We start from the raw sequence: 20405 nt of genomic DNA, 5'->3' as shown, positions 1-20405 counted from the left end.
CTTACAGAAGTGTAGGCATAATGAATATCTTGATGTGACAAAGGTCTTGTAGCCTCAAAATTAGGGCTATCTGGCAAGTCATGAGTTTCTCAAAACAAGTATGTAACTGATGAATACTTTTCACAGGAACTCATTTCCCTACACGTAAGGTAAGTTTTTACATTAGCACCAATCAGCTGCCCCATTGTTGGGCCAAGACCTCTCCCATGCTCAGAACCGTGCAAATCCACAATAAAACAGAAAGTTTTGTTCCTGAAATGACATTTAACAAAAGTCATTAGTAATGCAGTTTTGTCACTGTGAAGCAGATAAAATGTGAGACAGAATTTCTTTTTAAACTATGCAGACTATGCAGCATACCCAGAACGGACTGTCCATGCAATGCAATACCTATGGGGAAAATAGGAATTAATTGCTGCCCAAAACTATGTGGGGCTTATTTCTTTTATGGCTTTATTCTTCTAGCTACTGGAGTTCAGGACAATGGCCATAGGTACATCTAATCGCTTTGGCCTCCATTTCTTGATAATCCCATGTAAAAAATAAGCCCAGCGTGCTTTCTCAAGCTGTGACTGTTGTTTTAGTTTTAATGGCTGGTGATTATTTCATAGGATTTGGATTTTGAACTAGGTTTCTGGGTTTGTGCGTGCAAAATGACTCATGTTCAGGGACTGGCTGCTCATCCCCCCCTGAAAAACAAATCTTTCCAATGTGTCCCCAACTAGCAATAAACCATTAGTTATAAACCATTCCCAGGCTTGCAGGTCCAAGGCGTCCGTGTTGCACCTCTGTACATGGCCTGGTCCAACAAGACAACCACCCTGGTTGGGTCTGCCAACTGCAACTGTGATTTGAATAGTGATAATTATTCCTGTCTCTGTCATCTTGTGCCAGCCTGAAAACTCCAGTCTTTCTCTGTTCGCAGCCTCTAGGTTAGGTTTCCCCCTGCCAGACTTGCTGACTAGTTCCTTTATAAATCAGGTCCTTCAGGCCCGTAATGTAGTTGTTCTCCGAGTTATCTACTTCTCATCAGAGCCTTTTTGTCCAGCTGTGATGCTGTGAAATTTGGGAGTAAAATGTACACCCTGCCACTCCTCATTCCATTTCCTTTGGTGTACTGTTAGTGTGAAAATTTAATTAAAATCCGTGGGGAAATCTTCAGAAGCCAGCCTCCTGCTGCATTTGGTAATTCCAAACACTTACAGCAGATGGGGCTGGTATTGTGCGGCAGGGAGACCACGGAGCAGCTCTACACGCTTGTCCCTAGGAAGGACCCACCACCAGTAACTTGGGATGTTTTCCAAACAAGATAGGCAGAGGGTCTTGAAGACTCCAGGCAAGCGGCAGCAGCTACAACCCCTGCTCTGTTTTTGCATTTCAGCGGTGGCCTGCAAGAGTGTTCTCCAGTCCTTGCATGGAGCCAACCCCAGAGACTCCAAACCCATGAAGTGGGCAATAAAATGTGCATGACTTTATTGGGTTTTAATAAATAACAGTAGTATTCTTTTTGTCACCTGATTCCCAATGACAAAAAAGTCCATGTGCTTCATGTCCTCAAGATTTTCTTGAAGGTTAGGAGTGTCTTTTCTTCCCGTAGAAGAATGCTACGCACGTCACGACTTTTCTGCATCCTTGCAGCTGGTGCCTAAGGGACAAAAACCAGTATCAAGAGGTTTTTGTAATTTTAATGTAATTTTAAGATTGCATTGCAAGCAGTGCCAACGTGATTCTTCTTTTTTTCTCCCCCATAATACTTTCTCTTGTCTTTCATTCCCCTCAGAAGCTGGTTGTTCAGACACACCCCTTGAGCAGTCCGCTTCTCTGTTAAGCAGTCATATCACAAGCTCCCTCAAGATGCTATTGACAGAGCTGCGAACTAATCTTCCCCTGTACCCCCGCACTCTCCGTAGTAACCAAGACAACCCTCAGTGGGTAGGCAGAGGGATGTGTAAAAAGGGCAGTGCTGTTCAGATTCGGTGTGGTGTTGAAGGAAAAGCGGCGTTGCTCCCCTTGCGTTCCGTATTTCCAAAGATGAGACACGCTATTTCAAAGGATAAGGCTTGTCTAGGCATATCAGTGCCACTTTGGCTAATGCAGACCCCTAATACAGATGCCTTTCTGTTGGGAAAACTGTGTTTACACGAGTATAGATTATTCCTATATGGGAAAAGAATACATTGTACTAGGATAAGGCACTTCTTTACACTACATCTACATTTCTGTTATGCAGGAATAGCTGTACAGGCTACGGTAGTCCCACCTGTATTCAATACACGGGAACTAATTGCAGACTAGACTTCAGGGAGGTTATAAAAAGATGGGGGGGGGGGGGGGGAGAAGGAGGACCCTAAAGCAAAGAAAGAAAGGAAGAAGGATCTTCGCAGAGCATGAAAGATGAAGATAATCAACTGCCTCCATCAGCTGAAACTCTTGAAAGAGAATTTGACAGGTTGCATATGGAAAGTAAAAGAGATTTTTATTGCAGATGGTAGAAAAATCCTGTTTTGTTTCGCCAGGAATAACATCAGGTAAAACAATTGAATTGGTGGGATTGCTTTCTGGCTGCTTTGAACAACATTTCTGAAGCAGGATGAAAAAATCACTTCAGATTTACATTTCTCTTTCTGATCAGTCTTTCCCCCTCAATACCACGTACTGGAATTCAAATCAAGCCTATTTTGTGAATCATGGTGCTCTTGAAAAGGTTGCACGCCTCGTAGGCAGAAAAGTGTTGTTTGGAAAGACTTACCTCCACACATTATATAGTTCTGTAGATCACGTTCATCAGCTGCAACTCTTTTTTTATGAATCAAATCAAATGGCTCCCTGACTTCACTGGGAGAATAAAGCTTATGTGTGAGAGAGGCAGGGTTACCCTGCAGCAGCGCTCGATAATATCCCCGGAGCTACATGTCACTGATGGCACTTCTGCTTGTCCCTCTCCAGCCTTTCCTTTCTGCCGCTTACCCTGCTCCATCCCTGGTGCTTTGCTGATTGCCTGATGAGCCAGTTCAGGGATTAAACCAGGAAAACACCCTGCAAAAAGAGGTGAAAAGGTTGCTGCCAAGGTTAATTTCCTGAGCCAGCTCACTGTGAGGTCAAAGGAATACCAAAGAACAGGATGGGAGTGCACAGCTTACCAGGATCCTTCCCAAATTGTGCTCAGAGAAGAAGACAGCATTGCCTTAGTCCTGTCTTCCCAAAGCTAAACACAGCGTGACATACATTTTAAAAAGTATCCAAAATCTGTGCTTCTATGTGGCTAAGGGCAAGGGGTTTCCACGCAAATTATTGCAAACGAGGGAGATCCTAGGTGTACCCTCAGTCAGCCGGGTGGAGGAAGGTGATCGTCACTGGCAGATTTAGAGTGGCTGAGACAGCTCTCAGCGTAATACCAGGGCGACTCCACTAGTCCTAGGGCCTGAAGGAAATTACCTCGGTTTAACAGTATTAAATTACATGCTACCATCCTAAACAGCTCCCTCTCAGACGTTCAAGGCATATCTGCTATTGATTCCTTCTAGTTTTATTTTTCCCCTCTCTGGTTTTCCGGATCTTCGTGTCTTATGGTTGCCCTGTTGTCTTCCTTTGGTTCTATCTTTGGTTTTTATTTAGGACAGGACCCAGCTGTGGGACTAAAAAAGTCAATCTTCATTTCCTGTTCCACTTTGGAGTCTTATCAGATTTCTCAATCAAGTCCCAAGCAGTGGCCATCAACTTTTTTTTTTTCTTGAGACTTGACACGCAGTGCTCTTGTGCAGTATTTGGGTTGGTAGCACCCAGGGCCAGCATAATCTGCTTGTAACGTCAAGGGATTGCAGGATTCTCTGCTTCGTTCTTGGCAGTAATACTGCTCTCCGTCAAACAGGAGTCAAGGATTAAATATTCTATCTCCTCTTTGTCTACGCACTTAAAACCCACTACTGAGCCGTGAGGTCCCAAATAGTCAACAAGAAGCTCATAGCCCGCAAGCCACGGATGAGTTCAGACAGCATGGGGAGCTGAGCCTTGTTACACCAAGCTGAATTGCATCCCCCAAACCTGACTGAACCCATCGTTTTTGATCCTAGTTTCTGTGACTGTCCCTCAGCACAACATGGGAAAATGCTGGGAATGATGCCACGTTTGTGGGTTGTTTTTTCCCTCCTGTCAGTATCAAAGTTACAGGGTGAGCGAGCAGTGCATTGATTACTGAATTATTTAACGATCTCTCTTGCATCTCTGCCTTTGCTTCTCAAAGCTGTTGTGTGTAGCATGTTACCTTGGCTGACAGCTGGCGTCTGATGTGCTACTAGAAACTGGGAAGAAAATCTTATCTATTTATGAAACAGTAGCAACAAAATTATTTGGGACTCAGCTTCTATTATATTTACTGATTATTAGCATGAAGGTTTCTTGCACAAGGTTTGCTGTTGAATAGAAATTCAAGCTTTTTCTCCCTTCCTGACTCTCTGCTGATGCTTATGGTAGCTGCGCAGCTAAAGAGTAGAGATGAGCGGTCCTGATTCTCCCCTGGGTTGCACAGATGTGGGTCTGGAAGTAGCCCCATCAGCAGAGGACACCCATGTAATGAGGAGCTGAATTGGATTAGACAGGTGATATCTGGAGGTGATGATATGTGTTTTTTCACACAGCATAGACTTTACATCACCCGAAGGATTTAAGTAATTATTGGAATTCTGCCCTGATGTAATGTACTGCGATGCACCAATATGTTTGAATTTCAATCTGCTCTCCAGATGACATTGCACTTTGGAGCTAGGGGGGGGAATGTGTATATTTGCACTTGTGTGCATGCCAAGGAAATTCTGCCTGGAGACAAGCAGTAAGGAAGTAAAGGACTTGGTTTGGATTGAGCTCCCCAGAGACTTGGGTACGTGATTGTGCCTGTTTCCAAAAAAGCTGTATAAATCAGTTGTTTTACTTCGATTATCAGATGTATGGTCCACAGGTCACATTTGGGCCACCTGCTGAATAGACAGCCTTTGCAGCCAACATCAATTCTGCAAGATATCATCTTTCCTGTTTCAGAAAAATAAATTTCTTAGAGCTGCAGAGAGTAGTCTGTGGAGCATTGTCATCCTGAGTGTGTAGACAGCTTCAGACAACCAGATTTTCCCTGTCCGTTAGCAATTTATCAGAATATCAGTCCTTATGGTATTTCAGCAACCACATTATGGGTAAGAGTCACTTTACCTGGTTCTGGACGCCTAGTCTGTAGACTTGTTCCTCCAAACTTCCCCCTTCACACACCCCTTAGGGTCTGAACATAGGCCAATATCATTTGACCTCATGTAAATGTCTACTTTAGGATGCGGTCACCTGCATCTTAGAAGTGTTTCGTTCTTTCCCTTGGCTGCAGCAGAGGTCTGAGTAGCTTGCTCAGAGGTGGGCACCTGCACTTAGTTATGTGAGTCCCACCTGACCTATTTCACTGAATAGCTCAGCTTTTCAATGGGAGCTGCAAAAAAAGGATATGCCTGGGAAAACAGGCTTAAGAACACTTCATCAGCCAGCCCCTGATGCAGCCACCTTTGGGACTCAAAAACAGGTTGAGGCAAAGAAGCTGAAGCTTTCATTAAACTAGGTGGCTCAACTCCTGTGAGGGTCGTACTTGCATGTGATAGTTCCCTTAATTTTGCAGCAGTGAGTTCCACACTAATGTGGTGGGACTTAATGGGAGGTCAGGTCTCAGCAGTGTAGACAAACCTGTAGCACATGTCACAGCAGTTCCTTAGGATAAGCACTTAACATCTTACCCTATCTGCATGCAACATGTGTCACAGCAAAGCCCTGATCTCAGCTGTGTCTGCTGCTGCAGGGATATAATAAATTAGCAGATCAGGGTCCAGCATGGCTCTTCGGTCTCATGCTTCTATCTCTGCAGTGAAGAGTCTAACGTTACCCCAGGGAGCCGTAATCTAAACCGGATGGCATTGCTGCCTGGCTGCTAGCCAGCTAAAGGTTTGTTTTCCTTCATTGTGTTCCTCCCCTTATTGTCCAAAGCGTATTTCGTTATTTCCCGCTTTAGGTGTAGTACGTTCTCTTAGAGAAAGCGTGCAAGGCTGACAGGAGGTTTAATGCTGTTGCTCTGCCCCTTGGTGTACTCAGTGGGGAGACTGGTTTCCAGGCTGGGTCATCCCTTTGGTGGGACGGGGTTTCCTGTTTCTAGGAGGCAGCATGCGCGGGCCGTTCAGGCAGACAGTGCTGTGCAAATGCAAGTGCCTCTGGCTGAAACACGTGACATGGTCTGACGAGTCCCCGGTAAACCTCCTGCTACCAGAGAAGCGATACAAAGAATATACAGTGGAAGTGTGTGGAATTACAGCAGCCCAAGCTTCAGGGAAAAGATAAGTCCTATTACATTCATATTACAGAGACTGGGTTCAGCCTCCTGGGCTCCCTTCTGTACTTTGCTCCAAGCATAACCTTGGGCAAATCATTTCACTTCTTTGCTTCTCAGTTTACCCTTCAGCAGCACACAGAGATACACGAGCTCAGAAATATGTTACAGGGCATAGACGAGCAATGACCATACTGTATGCTCCAATGCAAAGTGGGACATGTGTGCAGGCTGCTCTTTCTCGGCTCTGCCGCTCCTAGACTGCTCCAGCTACAGCAATACAATAGGGAGACAGTGTGTGTCCCAGAGCAAACAGCATCAGTAGGGCCCAGCTGTCTGAAAACTTACATTCAAAGAACTCATTCAATGGGTCCCTTTTCTATACATTTGTTCAGTCCTTCTTTCTACACTCATCTTCTCATTAATTATTAGATGTCATTGGATATCTATCTTGCACTTTCTGGATAAGTGAATATGACATCATTTACAGCACTGTGTGCTCAGGTCATACTGGAACTACACGTCTACCTTGACGGTGCTGTGTTTTATCTGCATCTCTTTCTCCACACATTACTATTGCATGTCAGCTGGGCTTTTATTTGCTCCTTTGATGGACTGTAGGCATCCTGCTCATTAGTCTCTTACCTAGCTTCTTATCCATGAGACTCAAGCTCTTCGTCACTTCACCTGCACAGCTACAAGAGTTAAACACCTTATTTTTCAGACCTTCGTAACATGGCTTTAGCCCACAACGTTATTAATCTATGATCTGGTCATTGTTCAAGGACCTTCTTACTGATGTCTCTGCTGTTCACTGAGAAGCAGAAGCAGCTCAGTCTAGGTTTGATGTACCTGTCATGTACAGTTGTTCTTGGTGACTGTGTTACATCAGGGGAATCTGTAAAACCTTCCTTCCTCTGCAAAGCTTTCTACCAAGAATACATCTTCTGCATTAAAATCCTGTGTAATCAAGGAATCCGTGTAATTTTGCATAAAAATGGTGATAAATGAGAATGGCATGGAAAGGCTGGTGCTTGCCACTGTATCATTATCTAGTTCAGCACTGCTCTGGTCTATACTAATGATGCCTAGTTAGATTCAAAATTTCCATGGAAGAGACTGGGGCCCAGAATCCAGGCCCAGCCAGAATTATTTAGTGGCCTTAACTTTCTGAATGAGCAGAGCAGTTTTTCCTAGAAGAAAATGAGAAAGCTTGAATGTGTCTAAGGACAGGAAAAAGCACATCTGAGGTCACTGTAAAATGCACTGTTCCCCTCATGAAAGGTTGCTTTTGTGGTTGGGCCTGCAATACTGTTATCCCTGTGGTCCTCACATTCAGCCCATTTTTGTCCTTAGCCCAGGCCCTCCTCTCCCATATAGGCACAGAGGCCGTGCTGCTCTGAACACCTTCCACTCAATTATTTAAAATTCAGTTGCTATGGAACTGTTCAAGGCGATCAGTTTAAAGAAAATGCAGATGGCCTCTGGTTTTGAGTTCCCACTGTGCTTTGGTTAATTTGGTATGTGAAGGTATTAGGTTAATTAAATGCCATGTGTTGCATGGGGACTGACTGCATTTGTGGATTAATAAGTACCCGAGTGTGTTCAGTGTTGAAAGTCCTCAAGCTGGCATCCAGTTGTTTCCCTAAGAAAGGAAGATAAAGAGACAAGTCACAGGGAAATGAAGAGGTTTCCTGTTAATTCTGCAGTCATTTTTCCAGAACTGGTAGTTGCAGTGTCCTTCAGACCTCCAACCAAGTATCACCCCTTCCTGGAGAGACTGGAAGAATTTAAGTGAAGAGAAGCAAAGTCATTCAGTTGGCTTTGAGACTCCAACAGTGCCCAGTCATATGGGGCGCGCATGCTAGCTGGCCAGTGGAGGACCATGGCTGGTGCATGGATATTTTTCTGCTAGATCTTTGCAAAAAGCCATACTGTGAATCAAGTCAGAGGGTGTCTTGCAATCAGCGGGCATGGTTACACTGGAGGTCTAAAGCAAACTGGCCACAGCTCTCTGGCTTCATGGTGGAATACGTATAGCAAGCAGCGAGAGGGCCAAATACCATTGTCACATTTTGGAAATGCTGAAGAGGAAGAAAGCCATCATCATGAAGCCATGCCCTGAGGTGGTAGAAGATCAGGAGAGAGACCAGGGCAAATGGACACTACTCCGCAATGTCAATCAGGCCCTGAAGCCCACGACTCTTTTAGCGGTAAGGTAGGGAGTCCCAAGCTCCAAACATGGCTGGTAGCTTTTAAACTCATTTGAAATCTGTCTCACTGTTTGATGGGAACCCTGTACTGCTTATGCAAGCTTCTCTCACCTTTCTCCTGCGCCTTTGTGATTCCCCGAGTTCTGTAGCTTCTCTGTGGTACAATGTTCTTCTTCTTTGCACTTGGAAGTTCGTGCTAAAGCTCCTCTTTGTGAATTGTGCTGAAGTGTGTATGCATGCCATATTGTTTCCTCTTCCTGCATCTCTGTTGGGTTGTTGCTGCCCTTAGGTTGTGAGGTCTTGAGGGCAGGGTCTGCCCCAGAGCATTTGGAAGAGCGCTAGCACCTAGCGGTTGCTTTGAGGAAAAAGAATTGGACCATTTAGATACTGTAAAGAGATCAGCAGTATTTCCACTTCTCTGATGTTCTGTCATGTGTCTGGGAAAATAAATAGCATCAGTCCAGGCATGAGGTGCTTTATGCAACTTATCAGGCAGTCCACTGGAGCGGGTAAATGCACGAATCACACTGATATGCCCTGAAATTTGTGATATGTTTGCTGCTTCTTCGGACTTTCCAAAGATCATTGCATCAGTGGAAGGAATGTAACTGACTTCCATGGATTTTGCATCAAACCCAATAAAGATGGGGAAGGAAACAGGTCGATAGTCTGAATGAGTGATAATGTCATCTTTTAAACCTCCAGGCCTTTCTGAGCTTACCTACCAGCTCAGTCCATCCCATCAGACTTGCTTTTTTCACCGGTATTAATAATTGCATTGTAATGTATTTAGAAAGACTGTTTTGAGGAGACTAGCAGCCTGTACGTTAGGTAGGCAAAGCACAGAAGTTGTCTTAGTGGTAATACACTATCAATTTAACTTACTGACAGTGGACTACCTTTTTATCTCAGTTGTGTGGTGACAAAACAGGCTATGAAGCAGGTGGCTTCTGCAGCTATTCAAAACTAGATATAAAACCATGGCTTTACAATTTTAGGATTTTTGATCTAGAGCAATTTTTACACAGCTACTGAGGTGTCAGAAGGGCTCTGCTGAGCAGGGACTGAGATCCCCATCTCTTCTTTCTTTGAGATCTTGATCAAGTTACCTGCCCACTCTGTCCATGAATTTGCTCAGCTGTCAGAGATGATAATAGTGCTGAATACTCTAAAATGCTTTCAGAGTCTTGAAACAAAGGACCTAAGGAATAAATATTAATATAAGTTGATTTATAATGTATCTATGCATTACTACATTCATATATTTTTCCCTTTTTGCCAAGTTATTGGATGTAAAACTAAGGCAGTTAATGGGCAAAAGGTCCAAATGTTATTTTTGTGTATGAACTGGGTGAAGATATTTAGAACATGACCGTCTGAGTAAAAGCAAGTCCATACTAAAACTGCATCCTCAGCTCCATGTAGGCCGCATAATTTTGTTGATATCCTAGGTGAGACATAGCAACCAGCTGCCAAGGGTGGAGTCTATCGCAAAATAGCTGGGGACTCTTCGTGTGTAGTGTTTCTCCATGAATTGGTCCCTGGGTATAGCTTTACATACCCGTGGCATTCACAGGTTAGTTCCTCTTTCTAGTCCTGGTGAGTGGTGACTTGGAAGATACAGGTCTGACTATGTTTTATATTGCTTGGATATTAAAGAAATGACCCCTGGATATCTTCGATTCCCATTACCCAGAGCAGAGTTGAAGGTTGTTCATCAGCCTGTAATGTCTGCCATACTGGATCAAACCAAATCTCTGATTACCTTGTCTGCAGAAATGGTCAACGATAGATGCTTAGGGAAGATGGTCTGTCAGAGCATGTACAGAGTGAGCCTTCCTATCGCTTGCTCTCCCTTCTCCCAGCAGTTTTTCAGCATTTCCAAAGGCAGATATTGCATTTGGATTACGTTTAATAGGTATGAATGGAGTCTCCAGGCATGCGTGCATTAGGTCTGGCGACAAGTTCCACAACATTAAAGTGAGATGCGTGAAAAAATACATAATTTTGTTTGTTACAAATTTGTCTGGCAATAATTTAATGCAGTGGCTCCCAATTAGCACCTCTTCACATTACTACTGGGGCAGGAAATAATTCCGTCTTGTTACAAAGAATATGGATCCTGCTCAGGAGCGTGGTTTTGGGTGATTTTTGGTTTTGCTTTTATTTTGAGGAAATAAACTTCTTAAATAGCCTATTTTCTTTGGAGTAATTTAATAACCACAGAACTCATCAGTAGATTGTTCCTACACAGCAAGATTGATAGAAGTCTATAGGATTGCCACTGATGTGGAGTGAGTGGATAGAGATCAACGGCTCACTGTATCTTCCAAGACAAAACCAAAGAGGCCTCAAATCAAAGAGATGACAAGCTCAAAATACGCAAAGAGATATAGCTTTTCATGCTATCTATGGTTTAATTCTGCCTTCAAGATTATTAATGCTAAAAGTTTGCACAGCTTCAGAAGGCAACTGGACACACAGCAGAAAAATTCTACTGAGAAGCATTAAATGTAAAAAGCCCATCTGCCTATTGCTGTAGTTGGGAGACCTTCCTGTGGAAGTATCTCCATCTGTCTGGAATGTTCTTAACCCTTCTCTAGAAATCCCCTTTTTGCCACCTCAGAGAGAGGGGAATGTATATTCCATCATGATTATCTGCAAGGAAAAGTTGTGCAGGCCTCCAAAGGTTTCCAGAGTTCAAAACCATTTCCGAAGCATGACTTTCTAGGTTTGTGTATTTGATGGAGAAAAACTCTAGCTGGGTGGGTTTTTCTGCCTGTATCACTGCTCTGTAACCTCCTTGCCCAATGAAGTCTGTGACTAGCAACCACTGTCTCTACATGGCTCTGCCACCTACAAAAATTCATGGGTACAAAATTTAGCATCTAAGGATGCTAAATCCCAGGATGTGCTGAGCCTTCTTCTGGAGCTGTGATGTAACTGTCCTCTTTTTGATTTCAGGGGGATTATGTGTGGATGGACCTCAAAACCGGTCGGGAATTCGACGTCCCCATTGGAGCGGTGGTTAAACTCTGTGACTCTGGGCAGATCCAGGTTGTCGATGATGAAGGCAATGTACGTACAAAGGGCTGCGATTGCTTATCAGCTCTATGACTGTTGCATGCACAGGCCCTAGGTAGGATTAAAAGCATGACCTCAGGTGCTATTCAAAAGCAGAACTTGACTCAAATCTCATTAAAGATGATGGGATTCTATCCATTAATACCAGTGGGTTTTGGAACTGGGCCACAGCTTCAGAGAAGTCCCAGCTCCAAGCCAGATTCCTGCCAGACAAGGTGCAGGGTAAACAAATAAAAAGGAACGGGTTACAAAGGCCGGGAAGGAACGATCTCTGGCACCAAGTAGAGGGATCATAACAATCCAGTTCTAGCCCAGCTAATAGATCTAATTTTGCCCTTTTCCAATGCTCCCTGAACCCTTGAGCGAGGAAAGGTGCTCATGGGAGAGGGTCACGATGCTCTGACTTTATCACTGGCTTTTTGTAAGCCCTTGTATCAAATGTGCCTCAGTTTCCCATCTGCAAAAGACAAGATAAACGTGTGTCGCTACTTTCTTGGTTGTGCTTGGAGTGAAATGGTAAGAAGCTTCTTCAATATAATGAGGTCACAGGTCTCTAAAGTGCTTTAGATAGCGCTTTGAGTGAACTAACCTCCAGCAGCTGTTCCTCTGCTGTATGCAGCCCCTCCTGAGCCCTTACCTTCACGTGGTGTGTCCAAACACTGGTTCTCCTTCATTTTCCTATCTCTACTTCTGTATAGCAATGGCTATTTTAGAGGAACATCTGTCTCATAAGCAGAAGGTGACTAGGAAGGTTCTCTATCCATTATCATTTTTTACCCAGTCTGAGATAACTGCATGCTCTCATTCTCTTCTGGGATGGCAGAAAGAGATTTTGTTACAGCAGTGTCCTCATGTACAATTTGCAATGGCTTTTGAAACCCTTCAGAAGTAATCAGTGTAAATGATGCTCTGCCTCTACGAGTGTAATTTTGCTGCTCCTGCGCATCCCTCCCTCCTCTTTTAAATCATGTTTTTTTCTACTCAGTAGTGTCTTGTGACAGTTAACCAGTGATGTGGAAATGTAGTTGTGTGAAGTGAAGAGCAAACCTGCTAAAAGCTCTCCTGGCATGCTGGGTCTCTGTTCTGCCCTAGATTACGCCTCTGCCAGGGTGGCTCATGTCTCATGTCTCTTGCTGCTCCCATGAACCAAAAGATATTTTCCTTCTTCCATCATGACTCTTCCACGTCCATGTCACTGTCATGCCCCAGGAATACAAGCTGTAGTTAATGATCTCTCATGCTCTTCTTTCATCTTGTCCTTCTGACTGGGGTGGCCTTTCCTGTCTCCTGTTCCAGTGATATCAAGTGTGACTTGTCTTTCTCTACCTCCACCTCTCTTCGCAGGAGCACTGGATTTCCCCGCAGAATGCCAGCCACATCAAACCCATGCACCCAACCTCCATCCATGGAGTGGAGGACATGATTCGCCTCGGGGACCTGAACGAGGCAGGAATCCTCAGGAACCTGCTGATCCGCTACCGGGAGCACCTCATCTATGTGAGTGTTCCCTCCCTTGCCTCTTACTCTGCACTGCACCCCACGCTCTCCTTCACTGAGGGGAACAAATATCAGGGAACATGTGGGGAATCCCCGGATTCAACTGAATGCCTAGGTTTCTACCTTCAGCCGGGCCCGTGCAGAGGAGGGCTTTTGCACAGTTATGTTGTCCTCCTTTAAAGGACATGGCAGAGTTTACGGCTACCCCAGTAGAATGTTGAAGACCCCATGACTTAAGTAACGGCCCTGTCATGTCCCTGTATAGTCCTTCTGGAAGATTTTTGGACATGCAGAAAGTTTCTATATGCACAATAAACAGGTCAAGCAGGCCATGTGCAGGCTTTAGTCATCCTAAAGCAAAAGCCTTTGGAAACTAGAAGCTGTATGTGGTCTTTTCACCTTCACCCCTACGGAGGAAGGATAAGGAGGCACAGGCATGAAATGACCTGCTGCAATTAAGTCAGTAACTCCCGGAACAGTTCTGAAGCATCTGCAACGTGTTCATAACCTATTGGCTCTGGTTTGCCTGGGATCCTAACAGCTGATACTTGAGGACAGTATCCTCCCAGATCAGCTCATGAATGTGATGTCCAGTGCACCCAGTAGACCAGCTTTGTCAGCCCAACCAGAAATCCAGAAATCAAGTGTGTCAATGGGAGTCAGTCAAAACTACAGCCCTTTTTTGTGATAACACTGCAAGGGCCACACCCGCAATGGTACAAGAGTCAGCATTCTAGGCCTCTGGACTGGTTTTATTAGCATGCTATATACAGGGATATCAGATACACATTCTTGGGGCAGAAGTGAGGAATGTGTGTGGGTTTGCCAATAGCTAATGTGCTCTAACAGCCTATGCAAATATGGAAGAATTTCATATTGCTGGGAAGCTCTCAAATTGCACATCTTTCTGGTACTCAGATGAGTGTCTGCTGTGCCCTTGAAGACCTTTTCAGTGCAACCTGGGGATCTAATTTTAAAAGGGCTTCAGATATTATTAGATTTTCCATCCAGAGGGGATTGCAGTACAGTCTGACCTCCCAGATGGCATAAGCTAGCAGACCATATCCAGCTTTCTATATACTAAATCTACTTGTTCTACTTGATGTCCAGTGCTTTTTGATAGGATAATCTCAGATTAGAGATGGTCAATGGTGGAGAACACATCGCTGTGTTACATAGGCTGTTCAAATGTTGAACCCTCTGACTTAGTAGAAGATATTCCTTATTTCAAAGAGGGGTTACTAGTCTAGAAGAGGACATAGCTGCTAAAAAAGACATCCTCTAAACCCCCCCAAAGAATAAAGATTCCCAAATTCATCCCCTTTAATCTCACTGAGGCACTTTATTTGGTGTGCATGGTGCCTAGATCTCCTATATTATCAATGTACAGAAAAAGGCATGTCCAGAAAGCAATTCAGATCTTAGGTGGAATTAATTACCCCCTGGAGTGCTCTTTAGGGAGCATTAGCCATTTAGAATGCTAAACTAGCAAAAGCTAGAGGGGTCAAATTCACACTTGAGGTGGTGTCACCATGTGCAGAGTGCCCATGGTGGTCACCAGAGATCCCAATACAGCTAACAGAGCCAAGATTGCTTTTCAGATGTCCAAACTTTGCTGAGTGTAGGATGAGGTGAATTGCTTTAGAGCCGGCTAGAGCTCAGATATCATAGAGCAATCTAAGCTGGAAGGGACTTCTGGAGATTCATCCCCTGGCTCACATCGTGTCCAGCTTCAAAGTTAGATACCTATGGGGCTAACTAAATTCCGGTAACCTTAATACCACCCAAGAAGTGTAGATAGCCAATGATTTGCAGCTGACTGGCTCCTTCAGGGTACGTATATTTATTGCCCCTTTTTCTCTTGTCTGCAGGCACCCTGCAATGGTAACAAGGGGATACCCACAGCTCCCTCTTGCTCTGTGGGAAGGTTGGGAGCAGGTTGGGTATTTAACCAGTGCTGATCATGTGTCTCTCCTGGGGTCTCTGTGTCATCAGGCATGTGCCTGTTGCCTCACTGAGTGAATGGAGGTCTTCAGATAAGATTTCAGGCATGCAATACCATATTTCCTGTGAGTAAAAGCAGCTCCTTTACGAAAGCTCATGTCTCTAAGCTCCCTCACTAAGCTATTCACAGGCATCTTGGGAGATTACGAACATGAATGGGCGCTGGACAGAAAGTTGTTTGGCAGCATCATGCTAATAAAGGCTAATGCAAAGGGCAGCTGCTAACCTGGAGGTGAGCGTGGGTGGTGATTTGAGTTGGAGTGACTCAGTAACCATGTGGTTTCTTTGACGATTCTTTGGGTTTGATGGTGACACAGCCAGGAGTCCTGCCTAGCTGCTGTGTAAGGGATAACCACTAGCCCTGATTTAACTGGGAGTGACTGATCACTCCACCTACTTTCACACGGCCAGATGAGTACTGCCTGGAGTTTGTTCATCTGATGTTAGACTGGATCCAGACCTTAGGGTTCATCCCGCTTTGATTTCCTGAAGAACATTTATCTGTTACCTTTGCAACCCATCACCCACATGCATCCAACATGCCCATAGGGCCCACCATGTCAATGTGGGTAGGAATACCCAGTCCCCTGAGGTATTTTTTTTTTCTAAAGTTTAATTTGCTTTCTCTTAGAGATAGTGATGCTCATTGTGACTTTACTTTCACTATCTGAAAAGATTTCTTAGTCTGGTGAGAGGTGACTCTTCCAATGGGTATTCACATCCTCATTTCCTCATCTCCTTAGCTTTGTGGAGGGTGAAATTCTGCTCTAATAAAATATAATTTTCCTTTTTCTCCTCCCTTACATTTTACACCTAAGACAAACTGTGGTGGGAGGGTAAGTATGACTCTTTGAGCTGTCATTTGCAATCACTGTCATGCTTTCTACTGGATCATTTATTTCTGTTAACCATTGTGGCATTCTCGTTTAATTTGCACCACCATTGCTGCTGCTTCAAAAATGCACCGAGCGCGTCATCTGCTTCACTGCAGAGCTTGGCTCTCATGATAAAGCCGTGGCACCATCCCAGAGTTGGAAAGTCCCTAGCCTGTGAATGTGATATTGGATGGCTAAAGCTATAAGCACTTCTCAGTAGTGACCTCAGCTTGGAGGAAAGAAATTTCTGCAACGAAATGAGAAAAGCTTTAGCAAAGGCTCATTGCCCACGATTTGGCTTGCATGCGCCGACGGAAAACCAGGCTGAACAGCACGGGCGGTTGGTAGGGAGTCTGGACCCCTGAGAAGGGTTAAATCTGTTTATCTGGAGATGAACACAATGCCTGCTGCTCTCTAAGGGTTGACAAAATACAGGAGTGTTCAGTAGAGCTCTAACCCCATAAAAAATCCAGATGAAGTCAGCCACAGAGCTCTGGGTAGTGAGGGAAGCATGCTCAGAAAGGATTTGTTCAGGGCTAATTAATATGTAGGTCATGCAGGCAGTAATGAATGAGATGTAGTTCCTGATGTAAGCGGTCAGCTATGGCAGAGCCCCTGCCTATTGGTAAAGCTTTATTTTCCCAAAGGAGAAGGGGCTTTGCTCTCACACATCAATAGAAACCAGAGAGAGAATACTTCCTTGGAGGTGCTCTTTGGCCCCTCATCAGCAAAGCAGCCAAAGTTTTGCATGCTATCAGCAGCTAGAATTGGGCAAACGGTGGGTGTTTATCAACTAGGAATGACCTATGAAAACAAGCAATAGCACGAGAGTTTCTGCTGACAAAGTCCTTCAGAGATCACAAGGGAAGGGTCAGTGAGAGCATCCAGAAAGAATTCCTGCAACTAATGGTTAACTCCTTTAAAAGGCTCTCTGGCTGTATTCAGGGTAGGGCAGAGAAATGTGACTGAAACACAGGGATCTCAGAGACCTCTGCAAAGAGAGAGAGAAGAGGTTCGAGGAAGACTATTAGAAAAGTCCCTAAAATTAGCCTGGCAATAACTTCTGAAGCAGCAAGAAGTCTTTCTGGTGTCTTACCCTGGACTGGAAGGGGACTCAGGGGTCACTGGGGATCCTGGTGACATAATTCCATTCAGAAATGGAGCTCACTCCTTCTGTGAGCACTGAACTCATCTGCTCTGTCCCTGCAGAAGGCTCCTCTGGGACTTCACCAGTCCCCTACTTCAATACCTTCTTCTAACATCCAGCCAACATTATTTCACAGCCAATTTCTGCCCTTTGAGATTTGTGACAACCTTGTCCTTGAGCTGAAAGAGCCTTTCCCCTTACCTGATATGTAACCCCTTTATTACAGGGGTTTATTACAGGTCTCTCAGTCATCACTGTAAATTCAAACCCCATCTAGGACTGAACAGATAGTTGTTCTCTGGTGTTGGCCAGAGTCAGGTTCCAGAGGGTCTTCAGCATCCCTACCATAGGACACAATTGCCACCTACTGGCTGCCTTTTAGGAAGCCTGAGCAGGTGGGAAATATTGCACAGACAGTGCAAACTGAACTGACCTCTCTCCCCACTTAGGCCTTTTCTGTTACGATCAAGGGATACTAGCCTTGGATGGGAGAAATTCGACCTGGGGCTACCAACTCATGTCTCCAGATCTCCTTTTCTCCTCCTCCCATCAGCACTGATAGTTATTTTGCTGCCTTCAGAAAGGCAGCAAAACAACTCAGGCTTGCTTTAATAGTCAGCCATTTTGCAATAGGCAGTCAGCAGAGCACAGAGAGATCTTGCCACTTGGCTCCGTTGTGCTGAAGGCCTACTTTTAGTTTTAGGCCGTGCAGTTATAAAGCTGTAAGATTTATTTTTATGTTGAAATGACCTTTCTTTTCTTTTTTTTTTAGAAAGAATATTTGTAGCAATGGAGACAGTTTCATAGCTGGTTCCACCGGGAAACAAAAGTGGGATTCGTTTCACATAACTTTAGTTGCCAAAAGTTAACCTAAACAAGGCAGCTTGGATCCTTTGTAGTCACGGAATGAAGTAGGAGCTTCTGTCTCATGACCCTTGAATAGAGCAAGATGGAGCCCAGTTGACTGACTTTCTTTAGATACTAACTTTTAGATAGCTGAAGTTGGGGAAGGAGATCCTTACTCTCAGCCTTGAGATTGGGATGTGGCCAAGACTCCTAGCCCTCAGAGCTACCTCTCAGTGGGATGACAAGTTTTGTATTTCTTGTCGGACTCCTTTGCTGAGGGTCTTGAGAGGAACGCCTCCTGGAAGCAAGAAATGAAAGAACAAGGCACGATGAAGTTTTTTACTGCCCAAGGCCAAAGATAGGCTTTGCTTGTCTGAGGGCCACAGAGTTTTCCAGTTTCAAGAAATGTGTTTGTTAACAGCAATGCACCATTTGGCCAGTAATTAACCTTGCTACCACATGAAGGTTGTTCTCTGCCTGCCCATGGTGGATGAAAGGGCTTTTCACACCCTCTTCTCCCTGTGTATGTTTTATCTGCTGTTACTCACCTTTACTTTTGCCTTCAGATGTGCAACTGGGTTGCAGCCAATTGCTGTGACTAGTTTTGTGGGACGGTCTCTGGTCACCATGGGTGAGGAAGGAGAAGTACTATTCACAGGGTTGTCCAGAGGCTTCATGTACTACATTTATACCTTCCAAGGACAGCAAAGATAGTACAAAACCAGCACCTGCCTACAATGCTGCCTGCCAGTTCTCCTGGGGAATGAGTGTGTGCCTTCCTCTAGCTCAAGCTACTCTCTCGTGACACTTTTAATTTGATAGGCTGTTTTTTTCCATGCCTGTGATGGACCCTAGTCTCCTTGCATCCTCCTCCACATCTCTGCGGTCACTGAGGTTAGCCACACAAAAAGTGTGACAGCTGGGGAATAAAGGAGCAGATGTCTAACACCTCTGCACAGCTCCAGGCTCCTACACAATTGGATGGACAAAATGCCATTTTAAAAATGACTTAGAAATAGCCGAGAAGTGATATATCAGGGTTGTGTGGGCCATATCCATGTCCACCGGACATAGTTACCTTGCAGCTAGGAAAGATTAGGTTAGACAGAGGTGGTAGTGAAGAAGAATGGATTGAAGGAGGGTGTAATGGCTGTCTTGGTGTGGATTTTTAAAAACATGTTAGGTAGGCATCTGTCAGGATTGGTATAGATCCAGCTGGTCCTGCTTTTAGAAAGGGCAATGGTCTCCAGGTCCCTTTCATCTCTGATCGATGTGTGCTGGCTCTGGGAATATTTTTGCAAAGATAGGTTTGACTTCAAACTCTGAATCTGAACTAAGGAGCATCTGAAATATGGATTAAGTCTTGAACCTATGGTGTATGTGAGGGTGGCTGAGTACAAACTGATTTAGATAGTATGGAACTTCTGCTCCACTTTTGCTCCACGCTTCACCCTGCAAAAATCTGTGACTTGAACATCATCTGTCATCCAGCTTGTGAAAAACCTTGTTTTATCTGGCCTGTACACTCCATCCAAGCTGCCAAAGCCTCTCAGCCTGGTTTCACTGTCCCCATAAACCTTCATGTGCTTCTCCTCCAGACATACACCGGTTCAATACTGGTGGCAGTAAATCCCTACCAGCTCTTACCCATCTACTCACCGGAGCAGATACGCCTGTACACCAACAAAAAGATTGGGGAGATGCCACCACACATCTTTGCAATTGCTGACAACTGCTACTTCAACATGCAGCGCAACAACAAGGACCAGTGTTGCATCATAAGGTGGGTTGATGAATTTCCAAACTGGGTCTTATCCTGCAAAAGGGTGCTGAGCACCTGCAACTCAGTTGCTAGTGAACAGCTTATCAAATAGAATGAGAAATTGAAAAGACCCGTGAGATCTTCCATCCACATATTCCCAGTGCAGGGCTGGGTTTTTTTTGCTGTGTATTTCTGCTATTTGTAGTTAATGTTCCTGGTAAATATGCTTTATCATTTCTTTGGTAATTATCTTACAACCCAATAAATCTCATATTCATTGTTAAACCTCCCCTTTTAATTTTGTCCCAAAATTCCTATAGATATCGCAGATGCAGAGATCTATATGTTCTACGCAAGGAAGGGCCAGGGACAAGTGTGAGTGCTAGATCCTTGATTTTCACACAGCGCTCAATCTTGACCCCCAAGAAATGTTCAGTCACAGTTATGGGGGTAGCTCACCCCAGTGACTGCCCCAAATGGCAATGTGGACCAAGTTTGGTTCCCTCAGCCCTCCAACACTATCCCATTGAGTTTACACCTTGGAACAGGCTTGCATGCCTTCAGGCCACCACTTCCTCCCTCCAGGGCCAGCAATGCCTAGACGCAGTTTCAGTGCATAGAAGCATTACTCCGC

General features: G+C 44.6%; 1 protein-coding gene across 8 annotated transcripts in view; it reads left to right on the top strand.

Annotated features, from left to right (window-relative positions):
- The window catches only part of MYO7A (myosin VIIA), a 109433-nt gene that overhangs the window by 29730 nt on the left and 59298 nt on the right, over window positions 1-20405 (top strand). For 4 of the 8 annotated variants that reach the window (XM_068930695.1, XM_068930691.1, XM_068930693.1 and 1 more), the window contains exons 3-6: window positions 11521-11634; window positions 12985-13137; window positions 15960-15977; window positions 19608-19792. In XM_068930695.1, coding sequence (XP_068786796.1) covers window positions 11521-11634; window positions 12985-13137; window positions 15960-15977; window positions 19608-19792 — 470 coding nt within the window. The remainder of the gene's footprint in view (window positions 1-11520; window positions 11635-12984; window positions 13138-15959; window positions 15978-19607; window positions 19793-20405) is intronic. The other 4 variants (XM_068930697.1, XM_068930692.1, XM_068930694.1 and 1 more) reach the window with 1 other exon arrangement.

Source organism: Struthio camelus, chromosome 1, assembly GCF_040807025.1.
Source record: "Struthio camelus isolate bStrCam1 chromosome 1, bStrCam1.hap1, whole genome shotgun sequence".
NCBI classification, from domain to species: domain Eukaryota; kingdom Metazoa; phylum Chordata; class Aves; order Struthioniformes; family Struthionidae; genus Struthio; species Struthio camelus.
This window is presented reverse-complemented; position numbering and strand designations above follow the sequence as displayed.